Source organism: Motacilla alba, chromosome Z, assembly GCF_015832195.1.
Source record: "Motacilla alba alba isolate MOTALB_02 chromosome Z, Motacilla_alba_V1.0_pri, whole genome shotgun sequence".
In the NCBI taxonomy this organism is placed as follows: domain Eukaryota; kingdom Metazoa; phylum Chordata; class Aves; order Passeriformes; family Motacillidae; genus Motacilla; species Motacilla alba.
The window spans coordinates 62,363,693-62,386,701 of NC_052046.1; the positions used below are offsets into that span (position 1 = coordinate 62,363,693).

A 23,009-nucleotide genomic window follows, 5' to 3' on the forward strand; every position below is an offset into this window, starting at 1 on the left:
CCTCAGTGTCTTTCTTACCATTAAGGGGCCAGATCTGAACACAGAATTTGAGGTGTGGCCTCACCAGTGCTGAGTACAGGGGGACAATCCCTGTCCTGCTCCTGCTGGTCACACTATTACTGATCCAGATCAGGATGCCATTGGCCTTCTTGGCCACCTGGGCACTGCTGGCTCATGTTCAGCTGCAGTCACCAGCATCCCCAGGTCCTTTTCCTGTCATTCTGCCCCAGCCTGTAGTGCTTGCTGGAGTTGTTGTGACTGAAAAGGATTACCTGGAAATTTGTCTTGTTGAACTTCACACCACTGGCCTCAGCGCATCAATCCAGACTGTCCACATGTCTTTGTAGATCTTTCAGAGCCTCCAGTGGAGCAAAACTCCCATCCAACCTGGTGTCATCCACTAACTGAGGGTGTACTTGATCCCCTCATTCAGATCAGTTATAAAGATACTAAACAGGACTGGTCCCAGTACTGAGCCATGGGAACACCACTGGTCACTGGCCACCAGCTGGATGTAACTCCATGCACCACCGCTCTTCGGGCCTGGCCATACAACTGGCTCTTTACCCAGCGAACTGTGCACCCATCCAATCCACAAGCAGACAGTTTCTCCAGAAGAATTCTGTGGGATGTGGTGTCAGAAGATGCTGAAGGCCGGGTAGACAACATTCATGGCCTTGCCCTCATCCACTAAGTGGGAGACTTTGTCACAGAAGGAGATCAAGTTAGGCAAGCACCTTTCCTTGGGGCACATTTCTTGGTTGGCTCCCTCACCAGCTGCTCCAGGATATTATCTTCCACACCCTCCAGGAACCTCCTAGGCTGTTTCATCTCTGTTGTGTTGCATTTCCAATAGACATACATTAATTTCATGTTCCCCACAAGAACAAGGGTCAAGGATTCTCCTAGCTGTTTATAGAATATTTCATCTGCTTCTTAATCCTGGACTCTCACCAGGATATCTGCTGTGTTGGCTTTCCCCCTGATTCTTACCCATAAACATGGAACCCTATTGTGACCTTCATTAAGCTTAAGATAATCAAAACATTTCCTAAGTTGCAGGGCTACCCAAAAGCCTCTCCTTCCTTACCTATCCCTCCTGAAGTGTTTATAGCCATCCATTACAGCATTCCAGTTTCACAAGTTGATTTCAAGGTAATCTGTAGGACTTGTTGCCTTTTTTTTTCTCTATTGACCCTCAAGGTGTCTGAGAACTAGACTAATCACTGGTTGCTGGTAGCACTTGAGATGGTATTGCAAAAACTTGAGAGATGTCAGAAGCAGCAGTATTCACCCTTAGGGATAAGAGTAGAAGTCTGACCAGGCAGCTTCTTTATATTTAGCAAATCCCTTTGTCTGGTCTTGTAAAATATTTGTTACACATTTATTTTTGTGTCAGTTGATAAACTCTGTGTGGTACAAAAGGAGATCACAAAAGACAGGCATGAATAGAATCAGACATGCTAGGAGGTAAGAGAGAGAAGCGAAATAATTTTCCTTTTCATCTTTCACATGTCCTTAAGTTGTCACTGGATATGATTGGATTTGTCTTCAAAAACAGAAGAGAGCACAAACTAGAAGGTAGCATTTGTGGACCAAAGAAGGATGCAAATCTGGGGTTTGATTTGCACAAACACTTAGAAAAATAAGCGATGAGAGTTTAAAGGTAGTGTTTTAAAATAATTAGCACCTTCACAAACATTTTTCCTTAAAATGCATTTTCAACATTAACCTAAGACACAATAAAAAGCTAATACATGGGATGAATATGTATGAAATCAAGAGATTGTCTTCTGAAATTTTCATAATTACTTTATTGTAAAAATTATACCTGTAACTTTAGTAAAGTTCTACTACTTCATATTTGGGTCTACTTCTAAATTTCACTCAGGTGACTCATTCCATGGTCACAGAAATTTGGCTCAATCCTGTCCTTCAAAGATGTAAACACTTGTGGTCTTTCTACAGAGATGTAAAAAATAGCACTTTTAAGTGTGCAGTTTTTTAAACTTTCCCTCTGTCCTCCAGTTTGTCTTCTTAATCTGATTTGGTTGAGAAGAGCTTGAATGAGATGGTTAAAAAGGACATACACATCAACAGGTGCCTGGACCTAAATTAGAGGAATTAGACCTAGGCCTTTAATTTAACTTGGCTTTAAGCATTCTACTGAAATACTGTTTCTTCTTTCGTCTGTTTCCAATGGCTCTTAATCCATCTGATAATATAAACAGAGAGTTTATACAGTGGACCACCACTGTACAAATGGGTTGTAGAACTCAGTTTGCAGGGGCTGTTTAGTTGATAAAGACATTTTAAAGCAGAATTTTTGGGCCTCTTGTTAAGTGCAGGCTAAACATAAGATGTGAACCTACTGTGGCTGTGCCAATTTACATGAGATGGAATCTGTGCCATGGGGGCAATTTCTATGTAACTTGCAATGGGATATAGAAGTATATGAGAGAGGATGAATAATTTATGTCTGAATTCTCAATATTAGACCAAGAACCAAGACACAATTAACTTATTCTTAAAGTAAAAAGAAAATTCATATTGTGGTGTACAGTGAAGATAAGAATTTGTTTAAAATCTGTCTAGTTTCTTTGGGCTTGCTAATGAGCAAGTTAAAATACTTTTGGCAGTGTAAAAAAAATCCTGTCTTTTTATCTTGTAAGACTAATTTTCTAGACTGTTGTTTTTAATTAATCCAGTGAGTTTGTCTACTTCACTGAAGTCAGTGAAGAAAATAACTGTTGTCTAAAGGCCAGTTGGATCTGCCTTTATTCTGCAGCTTAGGCTGTTTCTTTGGTTTCTGGCATGTGATAGATGGTGCATGAGAAATGTACACAGAAATTATTTCTGTGTAAACAGAAATGTAAACAGAAATTATTTCTGTTTAAATATTGAAGGAGGAGATTCTGCCCCTCTACTCCACTCTGGTGAGATTCCATGTGGAGTGCTGCATCCAGCTCTGAGGTCCTCAGTACAAGCAGGGCATTTCTTGGCAATTTTTATTGGAACAGCCTCTTGGAAGCAAGTCCAGAGGAGATCATCAAGATGACCAGAGGAATAGAACACCTCTCTTGTGAGAAAGGGTCAAGAGAATTGGGTTTGTTCAGCCTGGAAAAGAGAAGGCTTCAGGATGACCTGATCTTGCAGGTACTGAGGCCTCCCAGTACCTGCAAGAAAGATGGAGAGGGACTTTTCACAAGAGGATGGGGAATGCAAGAGCACAAGACAATGGGGAATGGATTCAAACTAGGATAGAGTAGGTTGAGATTAAATATTGGCAGAAAGTTCTTTGCTGTGAGAGTGGAATAGGTTGCCCAGAAAACTTGTGGATGCTCCAACCTTGAGATGATCAGGCTCACTGTATGGAGCCCTGAGCTGTGACCCTGCCTGTGGCAGGAGGATTGGGAAGAAATTATTCCCAAGGTCCCTTCCAAATCATTCTATGATCTATAATGTTATATCCTTCTATGATTCTATAATCTTATGTTCTATAGTATTTCTGTTATTTTTATTGCAAATCATGTACAATAGCTATAACTGGAACAAAGTTGCATAGGAAGTTATAAAATGCAAGTATTACCTTAACACTCATTAAACACCATTACAAACAGAAATGTAAACAATAAATAGATGTTGCCTTATTTGAAGTGAAGCTGTTTGACAACTTTTTTCACAGTACCCAGAAAATGATAATAAAAACTTGCAAACATATTAGCCAGGGAGATTCTAAGCAGGCAGAAAACAATTTGCTTATGGATAGGAACTAATTTGTGGCACACAAACTATTCTGCAAGATATCAAGAGATGCTCTGTGGACAGAACCTTGATTTTGTGTCTTACTGAGTCACCACACTTCCATGTGCATCCAGCCATCTTTGTAAGACATCTATGAAGAGATAAGATGAGTCCCTGCAGGATCTAGCAATCCTTGAACTTTCGCTATCAAGGACTGGAAGATAAAATAGTAACCTTGGTACTGCCACTTTCTGCAAAAATTGTTTATCTAGCACTATGTCAGCTCTGAAGAGGGGGGAAAAAAGGGAAGGAGTCAAGGGAAGGACTAATGTTGAGCTATTTTACTAAGGGTGTGCTGAAGAACCCAGAGGTCCGTTAAGAAACAAAGTACTCTTGCTATTAGTGTCCCAGCCATCAGCTTTAGAGGTCTGATGTCGTACCCAGAGGATCACCGTGGCCAATTCAAATCCCAGTGCTCCCTCACTGCCCTGCTCACCAGGGAATAGTTGTTGTTTGGGGTTTTTTTCAGAAATGTTCTTTAGCATTTGGACACAATATGTATCATTTGGAGATAACAGCAGGGCATGGATGACAGGGCTGCTTGGAAGTAGGGAAGAATGAAGAGGATTAATGTTAGACATTTGAGACTGTTATGGGGTATTCTCTCTGACTTTCCTGCCTTTTCCATTTCCCTGCAGAACCTGGATTTATAGCTGCCTGCAGTTTCTCTGTTGTATCTGACACTAGCCTCCTAAGCAAGTTTTCAGGTTGTGGATTGATGCAAGTGAGAAATGACCTAAAGGATATGGCAATAGGGCTGAGATAGATATTAGTCTGGGAACCGCAAATCAAACTTCCAGGCAGGAAATGCAGACTTTTATAGCATGTGGAACATAGAGCAACATAAGGTATTGGGGGAAGAAAATGGAGTTAGCCTCAATTTCTTTTCTATTATACTATTTTTGGAATCATCTTTTAAAGTATTTAAGCTAGGCTTTAATCACATAGGTGATTACCTAATAAAAACTAGGTTACCACCACCTGTAGAAGTTTTTAAATTACAGTTTTTGACAGATAAGTACTGTTGGTCTCAGCTGATGTGGTACTCAGTATCAGGGACTGTGCAGTCTTACCAAGTTTTCAGTCTTTCAGTATTCCAGCAGCTGATTCAGAATGAAAAAGGCATTAGTTTTCTCTGTAGAACTTCAGTTTGTTTTGTAGTTCATTGCTTCCATTGATTTTGCTTGAAATGCAAATAACGACAGAAACGATAGGCCAGCAGCTGCAGCTGTGAGACACTCACTCCAAATGTAAATGTGGCACACACACTAGCTCCCTGTCCTTGTGGCCTGGAGGGGTTTTGTCAGGAATAAAGCAAGCAAGTGCTCCCAGAAGCTCAGGGAGTGAGCTGGAAGGCACACTTGAAGGAAACCAAAAGTATAATTTTGACCATTGTTACTGAAAATAAAGATTGCAAAGCTGCTCAAAGGTTTTAGCTAAACATATTGTAATTGAAAAAATTGTAATTTTCCCTTTTTATTTTATTGCCAAAAATTGTAATTTGCTCTTTCAATCGAATTCACATTTTGATAAAATGTCTTGTTTTTCTTTATGTGCAGGATTTTTCAGATGCAAGCAAACATGTAAAATCTTACCTCCTTTTTGTTGCCCCCACAATTTCCAAATTGAAATGGTGTAAAAAATTAATTCCATTTGAAACCTTTTACTGGCTTTAAAAAAAAAGCATAAGGCTGGCTTTATCAGAGACATTTTCACAAAGGTCTCCTTTCCCTTAGTGTATTCCAGAGTGGGGTAAAAGGAGGAAGGTCTCCGCATCTGAGGCACGAGCACTTATCCTGGCCATCAGCAGTAGCGACAGCTGTGGCCAGATGTGCTGATATGCCCATGTCCACTCTGCTGAGGGGCTGGCAGGTAGAGAATGTCCCGGATGTCTCCTTAGCCTCAATACCTCTAATGCATGCTGGGCTCACGAGCAGCTCATACTGCTTTTGTGTTACTTATTTCTATTGCATGTTTGTGTCAGTTCACTTACCTCTCATGTGAGTTCTTGTCCATGAAAATTACAATTTGGACAGAAAGAAAGCAAGGATCAAGAAGAGAAAGGAATGAGTGAAGAAATGAGGGCAGTTTTGTAATTAATCAGCACAAACATATTCAACATTTTGTGATGCTGGTGGTGCAAAGGTGATAAAATTCCATGATGTGAAGTAGGACAGGACACCTCATCCATCAAAAGGTCAGAGAGGCAAACCTGCCCAGGAGATCTGGTTTCTTGATGCTTTCCCATTTCCCTCCAAGCCACCAGGAGCTGCATGTATCCCTCAGTGGATTTGGCCAAATGGAGACAGATCCTTGCAAGCCATCAAACTATACTTCAGTGGTGCAATTTGTGTGACCAGTGTTCACATCTTGGGTTTATGAACAGGAAAGATTCAAACACTGGAATTAAGTTGCACAGAGCCAGAATTAAGATCTTTTGTATTTCAGAAGGGTTTAGAATTTACTGCCACACAAACTGTGGAGATGTACTGCAATCTGTAATTTAAATTTAAATGAACCTATTGTTTAATATATTATCTGATGGTGAGATAAGAAATGAAAATTTTTCTTGGAGATGAAAACAACAGAAAAAAATGGCACCATAGAAACGGTAAGATTGTATATGCATGAAGAATGGCATATATGGTAAGTCTGATAATAGTGGAGTAGATAGTACCCAGATACTTGAAATGGGTGAGCATAATAATGTTGGCATAGATCAACATTCAGAGAAAATGAGAGCGAAGCACCATCTCATAGATATGTTAATACATAGGAATGTTAATACACAGAAGTCAAATGAGGGAAAAGAGAACTGCCTCAATGTAATTAGAACCTAAGGTCAGACCTACTTTTTTGATTTTTTGCTTGTGAATATATCCTTTCCACGCACTTGGTATGCATATACAATTCATGTGACTTGAAAACTGACATAGATATAAATGAGCCCTTAAGGTTTTAAGGACTCTCCTCTGACTCAGTTGAATATTATAAGATATTTCTGAGAGTTTCTTGCATTAAATGAAATACTGCAATGCCAATTGAATTCTTCTCAGTATCCCTGAGTAAATGAAAGCAATTAATAGAATTCAAAGGAGAGTTGCATGGGATGTTTTATAAATATTTTGAAATAAGAGCAAACATGCTGAGTCTTGATGATATAAAGTATAAGTCCCTGTGTTTTCACCTCAGTGAACAACAGGGATTTGTTTGAAGTTGAAGATCAAGATCTCATACTCACAAACAGCAAATAGATTAAATCTATAAACAATGAGAGCTATGCCAAAGAACAGGTTTTGTTTTATAACAACCAGTCCAAGGATAGTCTGCAAATAAGTGTGCCAGTTTTCTGGAGATTCTTTCATATATTTTTTTTATTCTTTGGCATATAAAAGAGGAACCTTCCCCTTAGCCATAAATATCATTATGAGGGTTTTATTGATGAACAAATCAAATATTAGTGTCATACCAAAAAAATATTTTTGCTCAGAATTTGATTGGACTATATTCTATGCTTCATTGTCACTTAAATTAAAAACAACAATACAGGCAGTCTCTCACATTATTTGGAGAAAAGAGGCCAAAGAAGACCTGTTGGAAATCCAGCAATCTTGCTGAGACTCTCAAAGTGTGAATTAAGGGATGCTAGGGAGGAGGTCAGAGACATTGTTTTGAAGTCTAAATCTGATTTATTCATACCCTGTTAGCGATTTCCTAAAGCACTGGAAAGCATGGGTCTGGCCCAACAGTTTTTCCTGAAGCAATGGGGAAGTAAATTCACCTCAGCAAATCTGCTGATCGTCGTGGAGGATGGGTCCCGAAACTGGGGTGCAACATCCCTGTGGATTCCTGATGTAAACTATCCTGAGAGTACCAAAGACCTCTCTTGTCTGGATGGTACCTGCTGTCATCAAGGGTGATCTTACTGTGTTTCCAAAATCGTCGTGTTATGCAGATGAGTAAATGGGTCTTCTTCTGTTCTGTCCTCTTAACTGGGTGTATACAAGCATCTTTAGGATAAGCATTGAATGTTTCCAGCCCTGCAGTCCTAGTGAAAGGATAAATACATATATTTTTTTCTTTTTATCTTTCTTAGCTATGTGCAGAAAATATATAAACCTCTTTAAGGACATACACAGTCTCCTACCCCATGCCTACCAGCAGTCATATTTAGTTTTAACTTTAGCATTCATAAAAAATGAATGAAAGTTTGCCCGGTGGCTTATTAAAAACTGAGTAGCAGCATATGGGATTTAGCCACCTGGCTAGGCTTATGTGGAGACATCCACTCTAACCAATGGCTGTTTTTATAATCACTGGGGATTTACATTTTGTGGGTGTTTAAAAACCATTTCACTGCCAGTTCTTTTGCAAATGAGGAAGGTACAGATTATCTGGGTTGGGTGAGGTTTTCATCAGCCTAGGTAGGACTACACAGAAGTGAGGGGAGTGGGATATGGAGCACATCCTGTGGCAGAGTGTGAGCTAGAAACTGAATGACAGTAATTTTATGTGTCAGCTGGGGGTAAAACAAAACCTGAATAAAAACCTGTGCGGTGAGTGTACTTTGAAGAAGAAGTCTCCAGAAATTATCATTAGGTTAAGAAAGGCAGGCAATAGAGAATACTCAGATAACACAGTGAAATCTCACCCTTTGAGCAAAGGTGATATTTCCTTGTGCCCTGCCACCTGTGCAGACCTAGTGCATACACTTCACTGTAAGACAGATAGAGCTTGAGGCACAGGCATTCTGAATTTGTACCGTGCTTGACTTCCCTAATGCTACTTTTAGACTTGACTTCCTTTATTTATCATGTATTCATCTGTTCTTGGAAAACACACAATGGTATACCATCATATCTGAGTCAGGTTGCTTTTCCTAGAGGTCTCCTTCAAGGTATGTTGAAATGGACCTCTTTTTGTGCATGCTTATCCAAGGCCACACTATTAAATCTTCTTAATATCCTCATGGAGTCTTGCCAAATGCTACAAAATTCTCACTTTTGCCACTTTAGATTCTGCAGAATTTTCAAGGAGAAAGCCTGCAGGAATTTTTGAGACTTAGATAAATCCTAATGTAGATATTCGTTACTGGTAGATACTTTAAATTTTTCCACAAAACTTCCATTTATCTACCAAATTTACCACATTCTCTCATTCTCAACTATGTGAGAGCTGAGCATTTTTTCAATGTTATCTGGATTTTGTCCTTTAAGAAACTCCCAAGACCAGTTCTTTTTTTCTGGTTCTTGTGTTCCCCAGGTTTTTGGTTGGTTTTTTTTTTTTTTTAATCAGGGAGATACATCATTGAGATAATTTCAACAGTATGACCCTTGGGGCTACAGGTGAGAGCCTTCAGAATTCAGAATTCCAGAAGCACCTTTTCAGATGCAGTCTGTGCATAGAGACAAAGGCAAAGCCTGAAGCTTGCTGAGGAGAAACCCCAAAAACTGTTCTAAATCCTCTGATTTAAATAGAACTTTTGTATCTCCAGTATCCACTCTGTGTTGCTCAAGAGATGCCACTTAAATAAATTGTCAGTGTCCTTATGAAATCCCCAGGTGGAATATGGATACAAGACATCTTTTAAAACACACAAAATGAAAGAACTGTATTTTAATTGGAGTCCTCATTGTTGTATGCCTGTAAAAGCACATCAGCTCTTTAAAAATACTCTCCCAACACATTTATAGATTTTAGTTTTGACACTTAGAAATGTGTCATCTTGGCAGTCCTTTTCTGGAGGCTACTTGGTATCAATTGCCAGATGTGATTAGAAATCTGAAATTTGTTTAAAAGGATGACGATCACCATTCTTTGTGTTTAACCCTAAGTTTTCTAGGCTTCAGATACAGAAACAGGAGTTGACAGAGATAATTTTTTTTTCATGATGTGTCATCTGTATGATGAAACCAGCTTTAATTATTCAGTTTGTGCTTGCAAACAGTTGCTTAGTGACTGTGTCCTTTCTGTTCAAATCTGCAGTAAAACTCATTTGTGTGCTAGGTCACTGGCTGTTTTAAGTCAGCATGACCCTGATGATTTAATTGGTATACACTAAGAAAACCTAGTTAAAAATACCTTTGTAAATTTAATACTTGTTTTCTATAATACTTACAGACAAGACAATGCTGACCAATAAAAGTGACATCTCGTGTGTTTTTCAGTGTCCTAGATTCTCTTTATTTTCACTGATAGTTCTCCTGAAGAGTACTTAAAATCAACCCTGCAGCAATTTTACTTTTGGAAGTGATAGGTGAAGCTGATCATGTAATAATTTGGTGACTCAAGAAGACAAGCCTAGAAGAAGTTTGCCCTGGAAAGCATCACAATATATTAATTCATAACTAAAAATCTTTGTATTTGAGCCCATGATTCTTTAAAAAAAACCACATTTTTCACGAAGCTCTGTTCTTTACCTAAAAATGTTCAAACTGAAGATAAAAATATGTGTTCTTCTCAGTGGGAAAGAAAGTGTAAGGAGACTAGAGCCGTAGCAGCTTACAGATTAGTCTCCCAAGAAGAGCCTGGTCTGTGCATGTGTTGTGGAAGCACTTTCTAGTTACCAGGCACCAGCTGGTCACCCATGGTTGATCTAAGAACCAAACACTGCCACAAATGCTATTTGTAGTGTGTAATGAGATTAATTCCCCATAGTATTTGCAATATCCTTGAGGGTTTTTTTTTCACTGAAGCAGCACAGGGCTGATAGCACCCTTTAGACAATGAAAGAGTTTAATCTTTCATTGTTGTGTGCACGTAATTCTCATTGGCATTAACAGGAGTTAAGCATGCACAAAAAGGGAATAAATAATTAGGCTTGGAAGTTTAAGCAATCATAACATGCTAGAGGTTTCCAGGAGTTTCTCAAAGGACCAGACCAAAATTGTATGACTATGAATGACTAGTTATGACTATGACTGGATGATGTTAAGTATTTTCAGAGATTTGTGGTTTTGAGGCATAAAAAGTGATTGGGGGTTCCAAAATAACAATGAAGATGTACTGAAAGGTAAGAAGACTTAGCTGCAAGAGACAGAATCTAAGGCAGAGCTTGTATTTAATTAAATGTTTTGCTTTCTGTGACAGAGTGAGATTTTGCTTTTTTTCATTTTAAAGTAACTAGTTTTGGTATTAGCTGAGCATTGTCATGATCTCTCTGGAAGTTTGATGGATCTTTATCAGGTTATAGATGACACAGTTCTCCATGGCAGCCACAGCATATACAGATGTAAACAGTTTCACCAGGTGTGAGTTCTGTTTCCTCCTGTAAATGCTGTGGCTGCTTAACCAAAAAGGATCCTCTCATTACGGTTTGCAACAGCAGTCATCTCCTCCTCAGCTCAGAGGCTGCCTGAACTATTTCTGGGAGCATCAACTTCTTCCTAAGAAAAAGATTCAACCAGTTAAACATTTGAAGATTAAAATAGGTGTTTGCAGGGCTAGATCTGTTCCTCACTCATCCTTCTGTACGGAATTTGTTATAGGGAGAGGATACAGGACCAATAAAGAAATAAAAACATCCAAGCTGATGCTCGACTGGCCTCTAGAATCATTCCACTATGTCATTTAGAGGACTAGTTTTTGTTGTCACACATGTTGGTTCATTGATTTCTGGTTTCCAAGACCTCTGACCTCTGTTGGTGGCTATTTTTTTCTTCTATCAGTGGATATGGGCTATCACTATTTCTTGTTTATGCATGGCTTTTTGTTGCTACAGTTTCAACCACAGGTAAGGGTAATTGGTTGGTGAAATTTTAAGAGGTTAGGTATGAAAGACATTGCCTTTGCAATGCAATGTTTGAATATGGGTTTGTATTTCTGGAAGATACATGCTGGCTTTTTGTTTTTGATAAACAAAAAGCCTCCCCCTGTTTTTGATAACCTAATTGGAGGATAGTATTGTCTTTTTCTGCTTTATAATGTAGTTCAATTGGTTGTACTTAAGCACATCATCCAAAAATTAAAGGCCAAAGACTGGAGGGACTACTTTATGTCTTGTTTTAATTCCAGAAATGAAACCCAGAAGAATGTTCCCTTTGTGCTGAAACAGATGTGCCTTCTCATTTTCTTCTCTGTAAAATCTAGCATTAATTAATACTATTTGTCAGTATTGTACACAGAGACAATAAATTTCATATTGTATTTTCAGTTTGCATAAAACTGCAAATCACAGTGAAGAATTGCACACATCCAGTAAAGAATCAGTGGAGGAAGGGGTTTGGAGGTTTTCCAGAGGCTCTCTCTTGTCTCTACCTTGGGGTGGAACAGTTGCTCTGCTCTTGTGGACCAGGAAAGCATTTGCTGCTAGAAAGGGACAGTGAATTTTATGTAGAAATTGATTAGCAACACTGTTTATATGTAAAACAGAATAAAAGCTTTGGGCAAGTTTTCCTCTGGAGCCGAGAAGCCGAGTGATTGCCAGGGGAAAAGCTTATACCTAGTTGTCATTAAAGGCTTACAAACAGAGCATCTTGTTATATTTTGTAGTGGTTGCAGAGACTCAGGGACATTCCACAGCTGGTGAATTAGCTGATAGTAATGCTACATTTAATAGAATACCAGTTTTCTAAAATGCATAAAAATAAATCCAAGTATAAAAAAATACCACTTTTCCACTGTAATACAGCTGTGATGATTCTATAATTTGTTCAGGGAATAGCAATAAAACTGTGATGTCACTTGAGGAAGAAGAACTTCACAGTTCTTCAAAGAGCACTGCTAGGTAAATTATGTTTAAAGAAATATTTTTTTTTACAAACAATGTAGGGATTTTCTAGTACATAATAAACATTACAGTACAGGGATCGAGGGTGGATTATTATTAACTGTGGGGTTTTTTCCCAAGAAAATATACTGATTCCCAGACCATAGGAAAATTCTAACATAAATGATCTTGAAATACTGCAAAGTGTCTTATCTGCAGTGCAAGGCTCCTGGAACAGCCGTAGTGCTTGCAAAGAGAATCTGTCACTCATTATTCATGGGCTGTCAAGGTGAGGAAATCCTCTCTGTCAAGGTGAGGAAATCCTCTCTGATTTGAACTAGGAGAAAGAATAAAAATTGTATCTAAACTGAGAAATTTTAATGAATACATGGCAAAGAAAATGTGCTCTAGGGAAGGAATGGGTTTCCTATGTGTGAAGCCCTTATAGGTTATATTGACTTGTCAGATTTTCAACAGGAATGGCAGATGAACTTAAAACTTAATTGCATGTAAGGTAATAATACCAAGCCCCAGAAATATTCTCCATAGGATTCTAATTGGAGCTTTGGGTTTGGCTTCAGCTGCTATAGTGATGAAAACCCATTAGTAAGAAGGCTGCAGCAATTTAGAAACATTAACAGAAACCTTCTGAAGTGATAAAAACACAGATACTTCTCCCTAAGGAGATGCAAAAGACTAAAAATGTACTCAGATAGCGATGTCTGGGAAGAAGAAAGGCAAATTTCTGAAATATTTTTTTTCTGAAATACTTATTTCAGTATTTATCCCTTTGCAACACATTTTAAATTTACGTCATAGTTTCCCTGATGCTGCTGTGCTCCATTTTCCCTGTGAAAGTGGGAGTTGCAGTGAAGTGCAAGGAAGCATCTGCAGAGTGTGCTGCAGAGGAAAGGAAAAAGTTTCCCTCTCCTGGCAGTCAGGATGTTGTGGGCTGAACAGTACAGTCAGGCACTGCAGCACAGGGAAGTAAAGTGAAAGGATGCAAAAAAAAAAAAGGTTTTAGTAATGGCAACATTTGAAAGGAAATAAAATGAATTTAACTGAGGTTGTTGAGTATTCTTTTGAAATATAGGAAGGGTCTTGACTACTTGTTTAAGTACCACTAAGGAGAACCATAATTGCTGATGTTTCCTATCTTGATTTCAAAAGCAGGTCTTTATAATCAAAGAACAGTTTCCATTCCTCAATGGCAATATTCCTATGGAGTACACTTGGATTTGAAGTAGATGCTAAGCTAGTTAATGGAGATTGGCATAATCGTACTTTGTTTTTAAAAGTAATTAAAATAAGTCCGCTGGTTTTGTTGGTTGGGTTTGTTTTTTTTCCCATAGAAAGCAGCTCTTGGAAAAAGTGTCAAGCATGTTTGGTGCAAAAAAACCTGCTTAGCATATTTTACAGCCCAGTAAACAGTTTTGTCTGTAATGTGAATATACTGGTCACTTGGTATAACAAAAGAACACTTATGCTTCTAACCAGTCCTGTGAATTATGAAATATGATGTGTTCAATAAACCATGAAGTATGAGATAGCGATATTGAGAAAGAAACAGCATTTTTCCTAAATAAAATTTTATTTGGCTGTTTGACAATTGAGATGTGAGAGATTCCTTTTCTGAATAACTGACCAAAATTAAATATCACATTGCAGTAACTACTTTAAATAAATTATACTGGGAGGTGGTTTGCTCTGTTCAGAATTGTTTTAATTTCTATGTCAAAGATGTTTCCCAGAAGTTAAAGAAGAAATTGTCCTTCTTTCTGGACAGAGAGGGTTGTGGAAGAAGTCTGATGTTGCACACCTCTCCATCTCTCCCTGGTTAATAACCCTCCCAAATGCAGTTTCAGTTGAGGACTTTTATTGACCTTCAGGACTCATGAGTCAGCTCTGCATTACTGCAGTCTCCCATCACAGTGAGTGTTGGCTGCCAGTTTCTCTGCAGTACTAGAGCACTGTGCCGTGCTGCTGAAAAATTAATCTCCAGACCAGTTCTGCAGTGCATCCTAGAGCAATGCTGTTTTCTATGTAGTTTAGATTTAAGGATAGGAGAGAGATTAATGAGAGACAGTGAAAAAGCCTAAAAATATAGGGCTGACCATGGTGTATATGCCATAAATTTATTATTATGCTCTTAAGAGCTTCTTAAGATTATTACTTCTGTAATCTAGAGATATGTAACTCAAGACAAATGCTTAGAGAGAATCTCACTTTTACCTACCTGCCTGCCTCAATTTTGTGACATGCAGAATCTGCAAGAGGAAAAGATGAAATTGCTTGACTTTTGTCTAGATAGCCCCAGACAAATTTGTCTCAAAGTTCACTGGATGTTGTTTTCTGTGGCCATTTGAAGTTAGGGTTTCAAGGTCTGCAGTGATAACATTGTTAGTGTTATATAATATCAATATCTTAACAGTCAGGGAAGTAGTTTGTGGAAGAATTTCAGCTGTAGGAAATAGCTAGCAGGGTCAATTAAATAAAAAAATCCATTATGTGTAGCTTAGCTTTTAAAATAGTCAGTATTCTTGAAAACACAAAATTGTGAAGTAGTTGCAGAGCCAAAAGGTTTTTCTAGCTACAGCACCCTAGTTGGCTTCTAAAGCTTCATGTTTCTGTTTCCATATGACCTTGGAAATTGTTTCCCTGTATGTATTTTATGGGATTGAAATTCTGTCACACTTATCAGATCTGTTCTAAAGATAAAATAACTTGTAGTTGTTTAGAGATCACAGTGTCTATAGAGATACATCCACAAAACCAGTATGTGGAAATATTTTACAACACAATTAAGACACATATTTCAGGAGGCCACTCTGAAACGGAATAGTTTGGAGGAAGATCTTAAATTTTAATTATCTGGAGCATTAATAAGTGCTGTATTTTGCCTTGAAAATAATGGAAAATACTATATAATTCATATAGAAAGGATCAAAGGGCAAACCAATTATGAATTGAGCAGTCCTCTAGCATCTCTGAAACTGCATGGTTCAAGGTTGGAGGAGTGATTCATGAGGGAGATAGTGGCTTCAGGTAAATGAATGGTGAAAACCCATGTCAGACACTTGAGTTGGAAAGAGGTGCTGTCTACTCAAAGCTACACTGACTACAGCCATGATGGTTAAGGTAGCTCTTGACTAGGAACATTGTATAGCCCTCAAATAAACACCCATCACTCTTCTCTTTCTGCCCTGAAGTTAAACTACTCTGTTCTCTAAATACTCTTTTTTTTCCCTCTTTCTGTAATCACAGAAGATAATTTCTTGGAGTAAGATCATAAAGCTTCACACTCCTTTTGGAAAGCATAATTCCAGATGTTCCAGTTCATATTTATATCCTGTGCTTGCTATGCTCTTGCTGAAATCACAGTGCTGCTAAATACTTGTGTACAAGGCTACTGGGATTTAGGCTTTACTTGTCATGTGAATTGTACATTATACAGGCCAATGGAAGAAGAGAAATTACAGAGTTTGGAGACAGCCATGCAAGGCTGTGGCATCATATGAAAAAGCAATGATTGTTGCCAGGGTTCTGTTGCCTCTGCAACTTGTTAGGATATTGCATGGTTTCCCCAGAAAGATAAAATCTTATGTATTGGGAATAATTGGTTGTCATAGGATAGATCAGGAATGTTTGATTTCCTAATCAAAGGAGTACTCCAGCAATGAAAGATTGCCACTCACTTCACAAAGAGGCTGGTCTTTTTTCCTATTGGTAGTGAAATTTAATGCTCCACAGCAATAACTTGTTGCTGAACTAATTGAATAAATTCATGCTGTTGACTGACTATTTAGTATATTTTTTCTTAAGCAGAGTCGAGGGTGAACCCATTTATTGGGCATTGGATTCCACTGCTGTTGCAAATTCAGCATATAAACAGCAAGTGGGGTTTTTTTTCACTCTAATTTTATTGAGGTCTTCAGAAGTATTGCTTTTAAATTTCAGTCCAGTGAGTCAGTGAAATCAATAATGAAATCCCTAGGCTACTTGGTTCAGTTTTCCCTCTTTTGGGAGATAAATCCATTTTAGTAGACATTAAAATTACGATATGTAAACTGTTCTTGGTATTGTACTCAGACTTATTTGCTTCAACTTTTCAGGGTAGTCTTTGATTTTTAATGCTTTAGAAGTCCTTCATAGTGTCCTGAAATTGTAAAATATCAATAATTATGTAAGAAATACCATTTTCTGAAGGTGAAAAATGAGAGTTGAGAGTACTAATTTGCCCAACACTAACAGGTGGCAGTGAAAGGGCAGTTTGCTTCTACTTGATAAATGGCTGTGTTTTGACAGCAGATTAGATGTGGCACAGAGTTGGCAGACATGGAAGAAATCAATATTTAGTGTGAAAAGATGATACAATTAGTCTGTTGATCAACAGGGTGTGAAAAAGGTGATGTAATTTCTTGGAATAATTTCAGGATATTTCAGGGCAAATGGTCGCAGAGCAGTGAGGTCCCTGCAATCACTTGTAGTTCTTGCAACAGCTCCTAGTACAGCTCAGTTCACAAGTCTGCAAGTATTAGAGAATAAAGTTTGAGGCAGAAAATATGAATTCAGCTATGAAAATTAGTGCCAACAGGTCAACTTGCATTCCCAATGCAAGAGAGTCTAAGAGTCCTGAGCAAGGATTGGTTAATTGGGTTTGTGTACAGTAACTGGAGGCTGAATCTTGCAGTCACTGTTCAGACTGCATAATCATCTTCTGTCTAGCCTCCCACTTTCAGGACTCTCTTATTATCTGGAGGTATAAACCCAAATGAGATCTGACAGATAAGGACTTACCAAAAAAACAAAAATGAAATTGTATGCAACGAGCTTTATTTCATTAAATAAATATGAGCTTAAAAATGAAAAAAATACAATACAGGAGGATGCAGGACATTGCCTCTCAGGACTTGTAGTTAATAAATTGTTCCAAATCAGATGTGTGTAGGAAGAATGTTTAACTATCATCACCAGGCTGCAGCTGAACCAAATGGAATTAAAACAACAATTCCATTTATGTGGGGAGAGGGAGAAAATAAACTAGAGAGAGATTTATGCTTTCTGGATAGTCACAACACAGTTCAGTATTTCAGCTGATCACATGCTACAAAGATTGCCCTGAATTTGCAGAGATAAGACATAATTTCCTATAAAAGCATGTAACATTAGATATGAATCTGGACCTACCATCATGTCCAGAGCAAGCAGTTTTAAATGATGGCAAGGAAAACAGTCAAATTTTGCAGTTAGTGTCATTCTTCCAAATCTTTGTCTCCAACAGAGGGCTCAGCAATTTTAACTCACTGTTAGATTTGTTCACAGCTGTCACATCAGCTTGGCATCCTAGCAGGATTTTATTTTCACCTAGAGATGTGTAAAATATTCTGATATTTGTACAAATATGGGAGTTATAGCTGAAAAAAAAATTATTATACCTTCCTTGATGACAGCTTAAATTTAGGAAGCCATTGGGCTGAATTGAGCACTGGAGGCAGTTAATCCATCTTCTCTGGCATAAATGAAGTTATATCTGTGTTATGCACGGCCCATTGTGTCAGCTAGTTTCAAAACTGAATGATTGCCTTCCACAGTCCCTGGCACCACCTGCAGGGCTTTCAGACCTTTTCTGGAAGGAGCTTTCTGAAGTCCTGTTCTTGTAGTTCAGTGCCTGGAATATTAGACAGCTATTTCTTCATCAGGTCTGCAAATCATTTTCTTTCTACTTGCAGATACAGAATTCAGGAGTTTTACAGCATCAGAATTTGCTTTGGTGACTCTGTAAAATCACTACCTTGCTCAGTGCTGGACATTTACCTATTTCTCCAGCTTGTAGTTTAGTTCAGCAGGAAGCTTAGTATGCTTTGGTATCCCTTTCTCAACAAAAAAGGCAAAGAGGTGCTCCATGTCATTTATGCAAGATTTATTCAGATAATTGATGGTCTGCTGTAAAAGGGTATCTTGTTTCTTTCTCTATGGTCTGAAATTGTTGTTGCAATGTTGTGCCTCCAGGCAGACAGGATATTTGGGGCTGGTCCCAATTACAGTCTTATTTAACAATTTGTACCCATTGATCTTTGCATTGAAAGCAAGGAAAAATAGATCTGTTGAGTTAGTACAACACATTGCAACCATCAGATGACCAGTTGTCCAGACTGAGTACTCTGTTGATAGTATAGAGCAACCACAAAGAGCCCAAAGTTAGTACATCTGGTTTTGGAGGACAAATTTGAAGTCCAGACTAGAAATAGCAGATGAAATAGTGAGCCATTTGAAGTTACTTAAAATGTATGAGTTATTAGATTACTGTGCTAGGGATATGATAACCTTCCAATAACCTTCATCAGACATAGTAAATCTAAAACAGATTGAGATGGTTCTTGAACATCAGTTATTGCTTCCCAGCACAGTGGCTGACAAATTCCAATACTGTCTTTCAAGAGGCTAAGCTTCCCTTAGAATTTTAGGGATGGATGTTTTATGGTTCATTTTGGAGATTTTCTCCCCTCAACGTCTGGAAATTCCTCCACAAGACCAGGGGCAGCCAGGGGGACCTGGTCATTGAAGCTCCTTACAAGGGCAGAGCACTGCAGGTTTCTAGCTGCAGGGAGGTCACTGGATATTCATGGTGTGTGGGAAGTTCCATTAGCCAGCTTTGCAGGCTGTGCCATCTGTTAATGCCACCCAGCACGGTAGCTGACGTAACACAGCCACAGTCTTGTCTTCTGGCAGTGAAACGAGACTTTGAAGTTCTTTACAATGAAAAATGAGAGATGTTTAAAGTTGCCAGAGAAATGTGTTTGAATGCCAGACCAGGTTACCATTTTCAGGGAGAAGGCATACTTCCAGGGAGAATACTCCTTTCACCCTTTCTGCCAAGAATGACCACAGGAAGGATTTGCCTGCTTCCTCTGTGTTTAATTTGTGCAGGAATTGTATTGATAGGAAGTAAGTGAATGTTGATTTCTACCTGGAGTGACAGGAGAGGCTGGTGGAAATCCCTCTGTTGGGTAGCCTGTTACAGCAGGCACAGCCGTGGGCTGGGTTGCACAGGCATGCCCAGGAAAAAGTGTGTCAGTAGTGATTCTTGGTTAAACAGAACTTGAATGAAGACTTGATTTCTTTCCTTTGCCATTCATTTGCACTGTGTGTTTGCACAAATTTACATAGTTAGTGTTAAAAACGTCCGTCATGTTCATGCTGCTTGATTGGCCTGAAAAATTGACTAAGTTAAGAAAACTCTTCTGTCACTTTTCTAGGAAATGTGACTAACACCATTCCCATCTCTATAATCACGCAATAGATGTCATTGATGTTTCAATGAGTAGGGGGGCAAAAGGATCCTATGGCCATAGAAACTGGGTTGATGAGTGCAATTTTAAGCAAATTTCTTGTGCTATTTACTTCTCTCTGTTCTTGTTCTGAATCAAACTGCTGCCAGATTCTTTGCTCATATCAGTTTTTAATTTGAAGCTTTAATTAATAAAGTCAAAAGATAGGCAGATACTTGGATTTCTTCCAAACACAAATAATATTTATATATTAAAGTCTTTAGAAGAGGCTTTGACTTGCTTCCTAGAAGCTATAAGCAGGTAAAATCTTTCTACCCAACCACTCCATGCAATGTGGAAGTTTCTTCCTTTCTTCCTCTGTCAAAACACAGAAATGATCTGTCATGTGTAGAGAGAGGCTGCAAAAATCCAGTAAAGCAACCCCAGATGTATACAAGTCTCAGGTCCTCCCACTCCCATCTGTAATTTAGTAAGTCACAGTCTCTTGCCAGTTTATGAGGTGCTGTTGCTGCTTTCTGCTCCCACACTGTGGTAGTTAATTTCGGTCTGATAAAACTATTCCCATGGGAGACTTTCCTTCATTCCAGCTGAGCATCTCAGGATATCAATCTGGGCAGCAAGCCTGCATTACTCTTACAAAATTGCAAATAGTTTTTCAAAGTCTTTCCTATTTGTCAAGTAGTGACATGGGACCATGCTACTGACATCAGCAAGTAGCTGCAAACTTTACAGATGTTCCTGGGATGGGAGCCCTCATAGTGACTCACACCCCGCCAGTGCCGGGTCCCCACCCTGTATGGTAATCAGTAACGTGTTTATCCCGAGAAGTTGAAGAGGGAGACAGTCACACATGCATCTCTGAGTGGGCACCATGCACATGGTGCAGACAATTTGCCTGCCGCTGGAGATCAGTCTCAGGGCCTTGAGTCTCATGAACCTGGTAGGATGTAAGTAACCACCACTGGTGTTGGTCAGCAGTTGTGACTCCTCAGGTAAAATCCTTCCTAGCTACACAGACACACAACTTGGAGCAGCTTCAGTTAAGTTCAAAGTATGTGCTTTGAGCCCAATGAAAGCTGTGCATTTTTGTCTAACTTTGCATGTGGCTGAATTGCATTTCTTTTCTACCTGTGTTTAATGCGTCCATGTCTAATGATATATGAGGCTTAGTCTTAGCCTGAAGCAAAGTATGTGCTCAGTGTCACCTACTATTAAGCAAGAAATTTCAGTCTCCACTGAAGGTTTCCTTTCATTTCCTTAATAATAAGATTCAATAAACTTCGCCTAATCTCTTAATTTAAGGGAAATCTGACAAACAACTAAAATATCAGAGCACAGAGCATCTTCTGAAGGAGTCTGCGGTAACAGAACCATCTGGATGTTTTATTGACTGTAGCTTTATATGTGCATTTCTGATAGGCAAGGAAGCAAAACTTTAAAAATAAATTGATTTGCAAAGGGTAATATCAGAACTGGGTGTTGCAGAGGGAGTGAGACCTACCCTCTTCCCCTTTTGTAATGTATAATTTGTATCCTTCTTTCAAGGAAGTATAGCAGAAAGAATATATGTTAAGAAAACTGGGTTTCTTCAAACTAAGTAGATATTTATCCCTAAGTTTCTAGGCACTGTCACGCACAAGAGAATAGATTACAACCCTATCTCACATTTTACTTGAGAACCCTATTTTCCTTCTCCATCACTTTCTATCATTTGGTTGTATGCTCACATGCTTATAAACGTAGAGATTTCCCAGAGCAACAGTGACAGACGCAGCACAGTGGGAGCTCAGGGGGCAAGGAGGAGGAAGAAGGCAGGACTGGTGCAGGCAGGTCAGTGAGGAAGGAAGAGGGCATCCCAGGGGCAGGTAGGGCAGCACCAAGCCTGCCCCAGCCAGGGACACTGTGGGAATGGCTGACTGTCCTTTCTCTCACACGATGCTCTCAGGCATGTGGAGCTCCTTTCAGCCTGACTTTCCTCAGCCTTGTTAATTTACGTCTCCTTACAGGGGAGGTTTTCTAAGTTGGCAAATAGGTCTGTGTCCCGTACTCCCTTTTAAGCCTAATTAATTATTTTAATTGATTAATACTGTTCCAAGCAGTTTGCTCAGAAGGGATCGCTCTTCTGGTTTTTTGGACTAATTACCAGTCTGGATTTCTGAATGTCAATCCAGTGCTAATTAATCTCACTGCAATTCTCACAGAAAGAGACCCTGATAAGAACTTGCCAATTAACATAAGGGGGGGTGGGGGGTAAAAAAAATCAACGGCCCTATTTTGTTTTTCTGGCATTCACTCCCAGTCAGATGAATATCACTATTAAATACAGAGACTGAGTTAGTATGAAAGCCAGTAGGCTGTGAGGCTGCACCAAACTTGCCCAGACTTTACTAATTCAGGATCTAGATGTTATTTGTATGCCCTGTCACCCTTGTTGCTTGACATTGCTTGCTACATTGCTTTTGTAAGCAGGAGTGAGATAAAGTAGGGCAGCATGGCAAATGTCTAACCATCCCCACAGGGAACTTTTTGCAATGTCCCAATGTTAATCAATACCAGTGGAAGGCTGAGGGGAACATTTTGGCAGCGTGGGTTCTAGTTTTCACTTGATTTGTCCGGGCCAGATGCTCAGCTGATGGTGGTTACTCCCTTACCTGCACCAGCTCTGTGAGAACAAGGTGAGTTATGGGTAGTCCTTCAGACAGGTCAGTCCTTCAGACAGGCTGTCACACAATGAGATACACAGCAAAGTCTTGGAAAGTCCTGGTTTATACCGTGATGATTGAATTTAATTTTTCTTTTTTCTTCTCTACTCTTGCAGGTCAGAAGATTCTTCACCACAGAAGTGATGTCTTAGAAACTGTAGTTCTCATCAATCCCTCAGATGAAGCAGTTAGTACTGAGGTAAGTAAGAAGTACTTTGTTGAACATGTCATGAAAACTCCACTAAGTAGACGTGATGAGGGCACTGAGGCAGATGTAGTTGAGGTGATTACGGAGCATCAGTCACTACCTGCCAGCTTAGAGGCTGACAAACTCGAATACTATTTTTCAAAGTCTTAGCAGATGATTAGAGCAGGTCCTGACTGTGAATGAAATGGTATATTTGGAATAAAGATAATGAAAAATGTCACCCATCCCTTGATCTTTTCCCTGGTTTGCCAGACTCCTAACAAATTGTCAGAAGTATGGGACAGAAACATGACCCTGAT

The 23,009-nt window shown here is 39.0% G+C and overlaps 1 protein-coding gene across 1 annotated transcript in view; it reads left to right on the forward strand.

Moving 5' to 3' along the window:
• Positions 1 to 23,009, forward strand: part of MAP1B (microtubule associated protein 1B) — a 70,157-nt gene that overhangs the window by 24,670 nt on the left and 22,478 nt on the right. Inside the window, exon 3 of the mRNA XM_038123999.1 lies at positions 22,619 to 22,701. Within this exon, the coding sequence (XP_037979927.1) occupies positions 22,619 to 22,701 (83 nt within the window). The remainder of the gene's footprint in view (positions 1 to 22,618; positions 22,702 to 23,009) is intronic.